At 46.8% G+C, this 11,189-nt stretch overlaps 1 protein-coding gene across 19 annotated transcripts in view; it reads left to right on the top strand.

Annotated features, from left to right (window-relative positions):
- The first annotated feature begins 1,168 nt into the window (after positions 1-1,168).
- The window catches only part of EHBP1 (EH domain binding protein 1), a 212,190-nt gene continuing 202,169 nt past the window's right edge, over positions 1,169-11,189 (top strand). For 6 of the 19 annotated variants that reach the window (XM_051783623.1, XM_051783620.1, XM_051783630.1 and 3 more), the window contains exons 1-2: positions 1,670-1,912; positions 2,709-3,121. In XM_051783623.1, the coding sequence (XP_051639583.1) occupies positions 3,018-3,121 (104 nt within the window). In that variant the 5' untranslated portion in view covers positions 1,670-1,912; positions 2,709-3,017. Of the gene's footprint in view, positions 1,274-1,399; positions 1,618-1,667; positions 1,913-2,708; positions 3,122-11,189 lie in introns of those variants that run through there. The other 13 variants (XM_051783633.1, XM_051783632.1, XM_051783625.1 and 10 more) reach the window with 8 other exon arrangements.

The raw sequence follows: 11,189 nt of genomic DNA, 5'->3' as shown, positions 1-11,189 counted from the left end.
TTCTATCCTTTCACTCCAGCCACTGAATGCTGGCAGCCTCTGCGATATGGCAGCACAGTCAGAGGCAGCTTAGGAGAAAGGAGGGAAGCACTGGGATAAGGAGCTTCCCAGTCCGTGGATCAGGCTTGGACTCCATTTGATTTGTCATGGAAAAGAACACAGAGGAGGACTGCAAAGCCCTGAGGCTTCGATTTCACAGCTGCTCTCAGAGCTCTACTGCATTATCTTCCCTATTTCCCTGTGCTTCCACTCGATAGATGGCTTAGTTTCTGATTTGGCCGGCTGATAGGTTTGGGATTAGCTCCCACAGATCACACAACCACCTCAGCCTGACTCTGAGATTCAGAGAATTTCAGAATCATGGCAAATGGCGCTTTGGGATCCAGAACTTAAACACACGCCTACGCGTGTCCAGGAGGCACGTGGGCAGCGAGCAGCGTGGCACTTTCTCCGCGAACCAGAATATGCCTCCGTTTAAATATCGGATCAATGCCAGAACCCAGCACCGAGCGTTTACATCTGGCTCCCGACACCACCTCAGCGACACTGCACGGTGGGAGAAGCATTCAGCCAGCCTGGCTACGGGGAATTCACAGCCGCATCCCGGCAGGATCGCCCCCCTCGCTCTCCCTCGCAGCCACTTTTACACAGACCAGAGCAGCACATCCAGCCCCCAGCGCCCGGGCGCCGCTCTGCGCACGCCGGTTAAACCGGCAAAGAAAACATCGTCCTGCCCGCGGAATTTCATTCCCACCAACTTCCCGTCCCCACGCGAACTTCGGAGCCCCTCCCGCACGGGGCCCTGCGCTGCGGGACTCGGGCTGGGCCTGGCGCTCGGCCCGACCCCTCCTCAGGGCGGGCCCGGCGCGGGGACTGTCCCTCGCCGTGGCTCCTCCGCCCCGCCCGCCGCTTCCATCCGCCTCCCGCGGCCGCTCGCTCGCTCCCTCCAGCCGCCCCGCGCCCACCTCACGGGCGGTGTCCGGGCGTCCCTCCCCGGCCCCGGGGCGGCGGGTCCGAGGGGCCGCACGAGACCCCAGCCCAGCCCTGACAGCCCCGCTGCCGCTTTAGGAAGCGCCGCCGCCAATCGCCGGGCGCTCTCGCGCTGACGGGCGGCCGCGCCCACCTATCGTGTGGCTGCTCCTCACAAGGAGCCCCGCCCCCTCGAGGCACGCGGCAAATCAGAAAAAAGACGGGGCTGTGGGCGGGAGGCGAGGCCCTGCGAGCCCCGTCTGCGCTCATCGCCCCCCCGCTCCGCTGCCCCTCTAGAGCGCAGGTGATTGACAGGGGCGACGCCCAATGAGGCCCTGCGGCTCCGCGGCGCGGCCAATGGCGCCTTGGGGGCGGGCGGCGGGGGCGGTGCGAGCGGCGGGCCGGGGCGCGGCGCGGCGCAGCGCCTGCAGGAGGGCGATGGTGGCGGCGTGAGGCGCGGGCTTGAGCCGCGCTCTGCGTGTCCGGGGCTCGCCATGGGGCTGCGGCAGGACGGGGGCAGCCGCGGGGCGCTGCCGCCGCCGCCGGCGGGGCTGCCGCAGTGATGGGCAGCGGCAGCGCCGGGGCTCGGCTGCCGTGTGGTGCCAGCGCGCCCGCCCGGCGGGGCCGCCCGCGAGGAGCCGGCGGCAGGTGAGTGCCGCGCACGGGGACCCGCCCGCGCCGCGCCCGGGGCCGCCCGTTCCCCTCCGTGCCTTGCTCGCCGCCCGTTGGCGTTTTTTTCATTTTTTTTAAACCTTCTGCGGCTCCCGGCCGAGGGCGGGGGGCGCTGCCCCGGCGGGCTGGGCGCGGAGGTGACACGGGCTGGGCGCTCCTCGCCCCGCGGCTCCGTGGGGACCACCTCTCCCCCGCCGCAGGGGGACGTTCTGCTCCAGGTATCCTCCTGGCCAGCTTTGATGCCATCCTGCCTACCCTGCCTTCTCGCCAGGTGCGGCCAGCTTTTGCTTCTCTGTATTCCTGATGAAGAGGCTGTTTCCCCCTGCACCCGGCAGAGATGCTGCTTTCCGTTCGAGGGACGAGACCCACCTGGGTTTCTCCTCTCGCTTTTTACCTCCCTGATGGACCATTTCTCCGTGCGGGATGGGGAGACGTTTCAATTTCAATGTGATGCAGCGAGGAAGATGGGGAATCCTGGGTAGTAGCCAAGACCTCGGGAGATGCCCCTTCCTCTTTCATCCTCCTCTTCACCCTGGCACGGGCATTTGAATAGTAACACTCCCTTACCGGCTTCTTGGCTGGTCCTTCTCCTTGGACAGAGAAATGGGAAGGGGAAGAGTGTGTATGTGTAAGAGAGGAAACAACTGTTACACCTTTTGTCATCAAGACAAAGAACTTCATCTCCCTGTGTCCCTCCCTCTGGGTGCATATTGGCAGCACCTCAGCCACTTTGCATTGCTTCCCGGAGATGCTTCGTAGGGAGATGCTTCATAAGGATCTGGTGTGGCCCTGACCTGCCCTTTTTTGTTGTTGTTTCCAATTATGATGGTGCTGATAAAAGGACATGTTGATATGTTTCCAAACAGTCTCGTGGTTTGCATTCCTGAAATTGCTGCAGCATTCTTATTTATTTATTTAATTGGAGGGGTGGGGGGCTTGATAACAGGAAGGGGGTATGTTTTTGTAGTTTACTGTAGTTGTTTGGAAGGTACGAGGTCACGTGCAATTGTAGCACTGTAGTGTTGAGTATATTAACTAGTGCTTTCTCTCTCTGTCTTGTCTTCTAGTCCTGCAGTCTTCACTTCATCTACTGTGCAAGGAGTGGTGATTCTGTGAGAGAACTGCCTTTTGATTACCTGTCTCCTGCTATTGCTTGCTGCTCCTGGCCAGTGATGAGCCATTCAGCTGGACTGGGATTTACCGTGAAGAAGGGAGAGGCAGAATATGAATTGTAGACATCCTATCACGTTCCTCACATACTGTTTTTACTGTATCTGTATATAAACCTGCTAGTATCAAGCACACACGCTCTCTTAAACCTACATTGGTATTCACAGACTTGCTATTGTGTAAGAGGACTGGTATTTTTCCCCACTATGGCTTCAGTTTGGAAAAGGCTGCAGCGTGTTGGGAAACATGCATCTAAGTTCCAGTTTGTGGCCTCTTACCAGGAACTGATGGTCGAGTGCACCAAAAAATGGTAAGAAGCGGCTCATGTTGCTGCACAAATGATGGAGTAAGATGCTGGCGGTGAAACAGGAAGGATGTTGCTCATTTTGTATTGTTTGGTGTGTGTGCACTGCTCTTGCATCCCCTTGCCTTCTCTTGCCTGCCCACTGCAGAGGCAGCTGAGTGGGGTGCTTGTCTTTCTCAGTGAGTGCTTGCTTTGCTGTGTGGTTGTCCTGGACCTGCTGGGTTTGTTCTGTGTTCTGAGGTTTTAGGCTGGCATTGTTTTTACCTTGCAGAGGAGGGTGCATTTATTAGCTTGCCATCTGTGACATATGTGACTTAGTGGTGTGGTTTTGATTGTTGGTTTTGTTGTTTGGTTTTGTTTTTTGGGTTTTCTTTAAGTATTTCCCATGAGCTGTTCTCCAGCTGCCAACTCAACTCATCATGATGAGTGTTATCTACTGACACTGTTGTTACCTGACTGAGGCATTTGAGATCAGTCCTGGAGGTGGTGGTGGTGGGATATCTGGGGTGGATGCCAGTTTTGATTTTTGACTTTCTTACCTGAAGAGGTCATGTTTCTCCTTCTCTTGCTTGTTCCTTTCTATCTTTTAACGGGAAGAGGCAAGAGACAGGTCCTTGGGAATTGCCTTGAGGTATCTGTTTAGTCAGACAAGAATTTTGTGCAGTGGTGGTCCAGTTGAATGGCTTTATAGCCAACTAGACAGCAGTTAATGGTTAATGTTGTGGGTCTGGCAGCTCTTGCCTTTGCAAAATGAGCTTAAATAAATCTGCTAGGGAAGACTAGAAGCAGCTTTTAAATAGTTAGGGAAAGATCTCCGTGATACAACTGCTGTTTTATATGTTTGGAATATTGATGTTACTGACATAATTCCTCACATTAGTGTGAGCCTGTAGTGTCAGGGGATGAAGAAAATACTTTCCAGACCTCATGGACTGAGATGTTCAAATTGCCTTGTAATAAACTGCAGCCTCCTTTCTAATACTTGGCCTTTATTCTTGTTGGCAAGTTTGGCACTTGCATTGGCTGCTTTCACTGGTTATGAGTAATTGCCTCTACAAATTTAAATTCTATCTCCTGGAGTAGGAAATCTCTGTCAAATATGCTGGAGGGCTGCTCACTGCTCTGTCTTAAAGAAACACTGTCAGTTTAAACGTTTGGGGTTTTTTAATAGCAAGTTATTTTCGTGCCTAAAATGTTCTGAAATATTATTAAGAAACAGAATTGTTTTGGAAGTTGACCTTGCTTTCACAGAGTAAACTACAAATAAAAACATTGTAGAAGTTGAAAGAGGCTGTTGTGATTATCTTGTGGGATCTACTGTCCTAAAGAGACCAAAGAGTTTTCCACAGTAATTTTGGTTTTTCAGGTTTATTTCAGCAGTTGGGTTTATTACTTTTGATGTTCACTTTGCATTAACAAGCCTGCTTTAGTTTCATTTTCACTTTGATTCACTCGTTGCTTGAGAATTTGCAGAATGCTTCAGCACTAAAATATGAATCCTGCAGGGGAATGTTCACACTGGAATTGCAGCTAACTGTCACTTCATACACAGAAGTTCTCTTATGAAGGATCTTATTATTTTAGAAACAGCTCATTGGTTAATCGTAACTGAGAGTGCCCACCTAGCAAAATGCCTGTGTGTGAAGCAGTGGAACAGCCTTTCAAAGACTCAGATATGCAACTAATTTTTAAAAACTAGGTCATCCTTCTGAACTTTCATTTTGTGTTCTTGAATATAATTATAGGCAATATCAGTGCTTGTGTTGGTTCTGACAAAGCAACAGTATGGTGGTGAAATGTGGATGAATTCTAGGAAAAATAACAATGGGGAAAAACATCACTCACATGGTCCTTTGATTGTGAGCTTTTTGATTCTGCTTCCTCTTATTTGGAAAACCTTAACAGAAGTGTTCCTTAAGCATGCAAGCTAAAATACAATATTTCTGCCATAAGTCAAACTTTTATATGAAACAAAGGGGTAAATATTTATTTATTTTGAGAGCCTTCGACTAAATCTTTCCTTACCTTTGGAGAAGGTACAGTTTATATACATTTTTTGTGCATGCTGACAGGATCACTGCTTCATCTGTTTCTAAGTCTTGTCTCTGAGTTTGGCCCATATAAGAACAAAACAGAAGAAATGAACTCCATATGCTGTTCTTGCTGAAAGTATTCAATACATATTAAGTGTCAGTGCTGTAGTCTGTAGTTTGTTTGATTGAAATGTAGTAAGCAGTAAGTTATTTTAATGTACTGGCATTTTAACAATGCAGTGTTTCTGGAGGAAAAGAATGCTCCATTCATATTTTAAAATAAATGACAATGCAGCCATAAACACACTAGCACTGAAAAGTGTCTGTGAGCAAGGATTGTGCATGACCAAAACAAGCTGTGTGCCTCTTTGTGAACTGCTATCTTCTGTTAGGTCTACATTTGTCTGACTCTTCAGAGAAGGACTTGTGTGTTAGGATGTTTTTGTACCGATCGTTTATGGTTTGCAATGTCGAGTGTGTTTCTGGTTGGATTTAATACTCTTTGTCTCCTCTGGACTTGTATTGATTTGAGTTTGTTGTTTGGTTTTTGGTGTTTGGTTGTTTTTGTTTTTTTTTAACTTAGTGTTTAAAATAGCTCCTGCCCTTTTTTCTGGAATTACCCTGGCTGTGTGGAAAGTTGCTACCACTCTGGTGTTGCTGCTCCACTCTTTTAAAGAATTATCTCTAGGTACAGCACCGTTTGTCCAGATTAGGCTGAAACCTCCTTTTGTTGCTTTTTCTACTTTCTACAATTTGTGATTCTTGTCCCTACTAATGATTAGAGACAGCCACTCTCAAATGATGGCTTTTCATTGGTGGTGTGTTAGGGGGGAGACAGGTTGTGATGGAGTGTCCACTGTTGTCACCGTTCCTTATTTTTCAGATAATTAACAGTACTGAGTCACTTCTGTGGCATTTTGGCAGCTCCCACTGACCCAGACCTAATTACTGTGGCTGCTCAGTACCTCTGAAAAATTGAACACTTGGTTTATTTAGAGCCTTTCATTAAAATAAATAAACAAACAAGTGTAGTCTTGGTCTTTAATATGGATTAGTGACTTCTGCTACGGTGAAATCAAAACACTTTGCATTAATCATATAAGCACTTGATTTTTTTCTTTTTTTTTTTTTAAAGATGCTTACTTGGAAGTGCTGGAGTGTGTCATCCTCCATTTACCCTTGGAATAAGCTGGGGCAGCTCAGGATTTTCTACCCAGCCTCTCCAGTGAGCTGCAGTCCTGGCCTGAAAGGACTATATGTTGATAGGAAAGAGTTAATTTAGTGCTAATCCTCAGTGCAGGGTCATTGAATAAAACCAGAAATCAGTCTCATTCATTTTGCTTAGGCTCCTACAAAAAAAGCTGTATTTACTGCTCTGTGCTGTCAGAGCAGACTAGTTTTGTGTAGGATAGAATCTGGGCATCACTGGCAGGTGTAATGCTGTGACTTGTGCAGGGGACCCAGTTCAGTTCCTGAACATTGGTGTCAGATGCTGTTTTGAGATGCCTTTGGGTTTACTGTCAGGCTCAGCTGCCAGTTTGGAGAAGCCCAGGTCTCCTGTTGACCCTGTGTCAAGCCTGCCAGCCTGGCAAGTGTCTCTTGTGTACCCTGGGGCTCCCCAGCTGCTGGAGGCCTCTGTTCAGGCAACTGAGTCAAGGCTTGTCTGAGATACAAGCTCAGGAGAGGAGGCTCCCAGGGGGAAAGTTGTCCTTTGGACCAGAGATCAGTTCTAGTACTTGGACCTGAAGCTCTGATAGCAGTTTTATAGAGCTGCTGAAACATCTAATGCTGAACACATGAGCTCTCCAGGGTGGCGTTTGTGTTTCCTTATTGTTGTGTGATATCTTGCAAGTCAGGGACTCAATAGAGGCTTCAGATGTAATATCGACTGGTTTCCACAGAGAATGGCTTCACTTACAGAGCTGAGGTTGCCAGCTTCCTAATGTGTCATTGTCCTTTGGATGCTTTTATGAGCAAGAAAGCTGCTCACCTGAACCTGGGTGCTAACTGCTTATAAAGGCTGGAAAAGAGTAAACATAAAGAGCCTTTTCTACAGGATTTGTATTCAGGGGTTGCTCGAGAGATAAAGAAGTACGATCTTTTTGTACAATGTTTGTAATGTTTGTCATCTACATGAACTGCTTTGCTTTTAAATCCTGCTTAAAACAGTGAGCCATGATGTTCTAAAAGGGTTAAACTGTTCTTATGTTTGAAAGCCTTAACTGAAGGCAGGTTTCACGTCTGTGAGGCAAGTTGCCTATTTTTGTATCGATTAGGTACGGTCTGAAGTAGGTTCTGTATTTTCAAATATACATCTTTTTCCCTTGGAAATGAAGTAAGGCTTAATCTTTTTTTTTTTCCAACAGGCTTTAGCCATCTGTTTTTCTCTTCTATTGTAGTTTCATAACTGGATGCTGCAGGAATCCTAAGATTTGGCATGCACTGTGCATGGAAGAGAAATGAGCTTTGTGAGATTCCACGGTTCACACTGATCTGCTTGCCTTCTGCTTTCTAGCAAACTCATCAGTGCTGAAGGCCACCAAAAGAACTGGAGTTAACTGGTTGCTGTAGAAATCCTTGATTTCCTGTACAGAGTCAGGCTGTCACATTGCTCAGTTAATTTCCTTGCTTCGTATAGTTGTTAGAGGGGATTTTGTGAGTACCCAAGAGCTTTTAATTATGAAGGGTCATCATATTGAATCTCTTTGAGTCAGTTTTGCCATGAACTGTGCTTTTTTTCATCATGGGCTTGCTCTGCTGAGTTTTTGATTGTATTGGAGTGTTAGTTATATAGGTGTACTGTAACACTTATAGCTTGTGCAAGGAAGGCACCATGCAACTTCTTCTGCAGTTTAGCTTCTGTTCTCCTCTCAGTTAAATGATACTCTGTCCTTATACTTTTGAGATCTGATGCCACACCAGATAAACCCCATTTGCAAATATGCTTTAGCATTTTCTTTTCCTTTCCAGTTTTAACTGAGGACTTTTTGAGGACTTAAATTGTGTCTCAAACTTACTCTTTCCAAATAATCACTACCAGCTGCCTTACAGCTGTCTTGTTCCTTTCTTTCTGCAGTCAATTAAAACAGTCTTACTGTCAATACACAAAAGCAGTTCTCCTCTGTCACCTTGCATCTCTCTTCTTTGTATCCAAAAAAAATCTGTGATTGCAGAAACATAGATTTGCTCCTTTGGACTCTCTGCCTGACTTCTGTCAGGAGGTTGTCTACCAATCCTGACTCTTTTAACACCAGCTGCTTTCCTTCCCTACCATACCAAGCTCGCCTCCTAGCCCTTTTTACAGCCTTGGGTCTGTTCCATGGACCACAAGTTAGGAATTTCTTGTCAAAATTGTTGGCTGCATATTGGCAGCAAAGAGATTTCAATAGGAAATCTGCAGGTATATGTGAAATCTTTGTTGCTGCTGACTTTTTAGGTCATCAGTGCTGCTTACTTACACCCTTTTTGTATTTGCAACAACTTTTTGAGAGTATTTATAACTCTGTGTCCAATTCCTAAAAGACAGAAACAGGCACAAAGTTTAGTATCTGTAAGGTAGAAAGATTTGTGTTTGGTTTAAATACTGGTTCTGAATTTTATTTTTCTCTGAGAGACAGAGTTCTTTTCAGCAATTCCTTGGCATTATTTACTGCCCTAGCAGTAACAAAAATAATTATGAAAAGCAGAAAATGTTAGATTATATCCAGGTGTATCTTAGTGTATTTTATTCATTCAAGGAGACATCCTCACCCCTTTAACTGACCACTAAGTTATGTTCTAACACAGCTTTATTTTTTGAGAGAGAAACTGCGTAACTTCCTCACAGAGCTTTTCAAACAAATAAAACCTTGCTCTGTTCCTGCAGGCACTGTGGTGCACACACGCACTAAAGTGCATGTACTGTTTGTTTGAACCCAGTGGACTTGATCTGGAATAAAGAATTTTTTGGGGGGTTTTTTGCAGGATTGGATCCTTGTGAATACTCTTTTCAGCGCTTTGTGTTATGAGGTTAAATAAAATGAAATATTATGACATTGTGTAGGCCTCATCTGAGCTGAGTCTTCAGTCTCTTAGACTGCTCAGGCTGTATAGTGCCAGTCTGCTGCTTCAATTAGTTTTTAATTGGTTGGAGAGAGCTGAAGTCCCTTTCACAGTTTAGTGTGAATAAGTAGAGGAGGAGGAGGCTGGTAAGGTTGACTAAATCTGAGGAAACTCTTCTTATAAAACAAACCCTTCAGTTAGGGTAGTAAAAGCATTCTACTTGGGTGGCTTTCTGAGAATATGGGGGCGGGTGTGTGTGCGTGTTTATTTACTTCTAAAAGCTTTCCCAGTTTACTCTGAGGAGAGTGTGTGAAGTGTGTGTTTGTTTCCCTTGCCCCTCTCTCTCCTTTCACTCCTTGGGGTAGAAGCTGGCCCTGGCAGGCTCTTTGATACCTTGTAGGACGCTCCTGAGCCACCCTCTGCGCAAAGTCTGTCTTGTGTGTCCTCAAGTGGACTCTGAAACACAGGAACTGTGCAGCTGAACTTTTGTTCCTTATTTTAAGATATGCACGTAGCAGTGGGGTAAATAAAGCCAGCCTTGTTTTCTTCCTCTTCCTCATTTGAAAAATGTATTTCTGCAGCATTCAGTTTCTGTAAGTGCACCAGAGCCTCTCATCTGGGAAGCTGTGTGTTTTGACAGTGGAGGTGTAGGGTAGCTGTGGCTTTTGGCACCTGGGAAGGCATTGCAGGGACTTGAGGACTGCGGGTTAAGCACGAGCTAAAATTAGCAGAACCACAACTAACATTGCTGTTGTCTAAGGCTCTGACTTCTGAGGTTTTCTGGCTTCAGGAGTGAAGCGAGATGTCGCTGTCCCTAAGTAGTAGTTGTCTTGTGCCCTGAAGCAGAGGTAGGGCAGCAGTAGGGCTGTGTGGTGTGTGAGTATTAACTACCATCACCTTCAGGCCGATTTGTGAGGGGAGTGTGAGCTGCAGCAGCTGAGGAGCCTGCACACCTCTCTTATGCTGCCTGATGCAGCGGGGAGGAAAATCTGCCTGAGCGGTGAGATGAGCCACAGCTGCAGGCAAGAGCATCTTAAAATACTTCAGCTAAATCACCCAGATCCTGAGTCAGTGCCCTGTGCTGTCACTGTAGGGCTTTAAAATGCACAAGCTTTTGAGATGAATCAGAAGTGCATGCCCTTCTGAACTGTAGTTTCTAGCTGCCTGCAAACCTGTGAAAATGAGCAGTGCAGAAGTAATTCTTGTTTGCCTGTTGAGGTTTCTCTTTGTAGTGGAGAGTCATTATTGGGGGTTCTTTTTGTTTTATTATTATTTAAGGAGGCTTTCTTGAGTATTATGCCAAAGCTATGGCCAGGCTCTCCAGCTGCCTAAATGTCTGCAGCTGCTGAACTGCAATCTCTGTGGCTCTGTGTATTTATTTTAGAATAAACTGGTTTGGGGTTTTATTTCATGTGCACACTTGGTCTCCTGCAGTCATTTTGTGGGCTTTGTTTTGGGTGAGCTGCTGTATCAGCTTAACAGCACACCAGCAGATCTGACCTTTCTTTTCTGATGGATGTGTTTTGAAAAATTATTTCGGTGCTGACCAAACATCACAAGGGCAAAACAATCTCTAGTTCCAAGAACAACTGAATTAAAGCAATACGGGGTATTTTAAGACTCTCTCGTATCACATGAGTTTTGGCTCCCATGTTACCATGGTCCATATTACTAATGCTCATTTCCTTTGTGCCACCTCTGCAAGCACCGGTCACCCTTCATGTTCACTGCCTTCTTGTTCTTCGCCCAGGAAGGAATGTTTGCTTCCTTGCAGCTGTTTGACGGGCCAGAGTTGTCTGGGGCTACCTCATGGGTGGCATTGGCTGTTGTGGTGGGAGATGTGTGTTCTGATGGGCGTGCAGCTTTCCTGGGAGCATATATTCATCTCCACCTGTTGGGACAAGCCCCACCAGCTTTTGCGTAGGCCAGGCAGACAAAAGGCATTCCCTAAGTCAGCTCTGGGCTTTCCATCAGATATGTTGCTGCATGATGCCCTGAGA

Source organism: Manacus candei, unplaced genomic scaffold (genome assembly GCF_025592945.1).
Source record: "Manacus candei isolate 608988 ecotype Guabito, Panama unplaced genomic scaffold, ASM2559294v1 h1tg000017l, whole genome shotgun sequence".
NCBI classification, from domain to species: domain Eukaryota; kingdom Metazoa; phylum Chordata; class Aves; order Passeriformes; family Pipridae; genus Manacus; species Manacus candei.
This window is presented reverse-complemented; position numbering and strand designations above follow the sequence as displayed.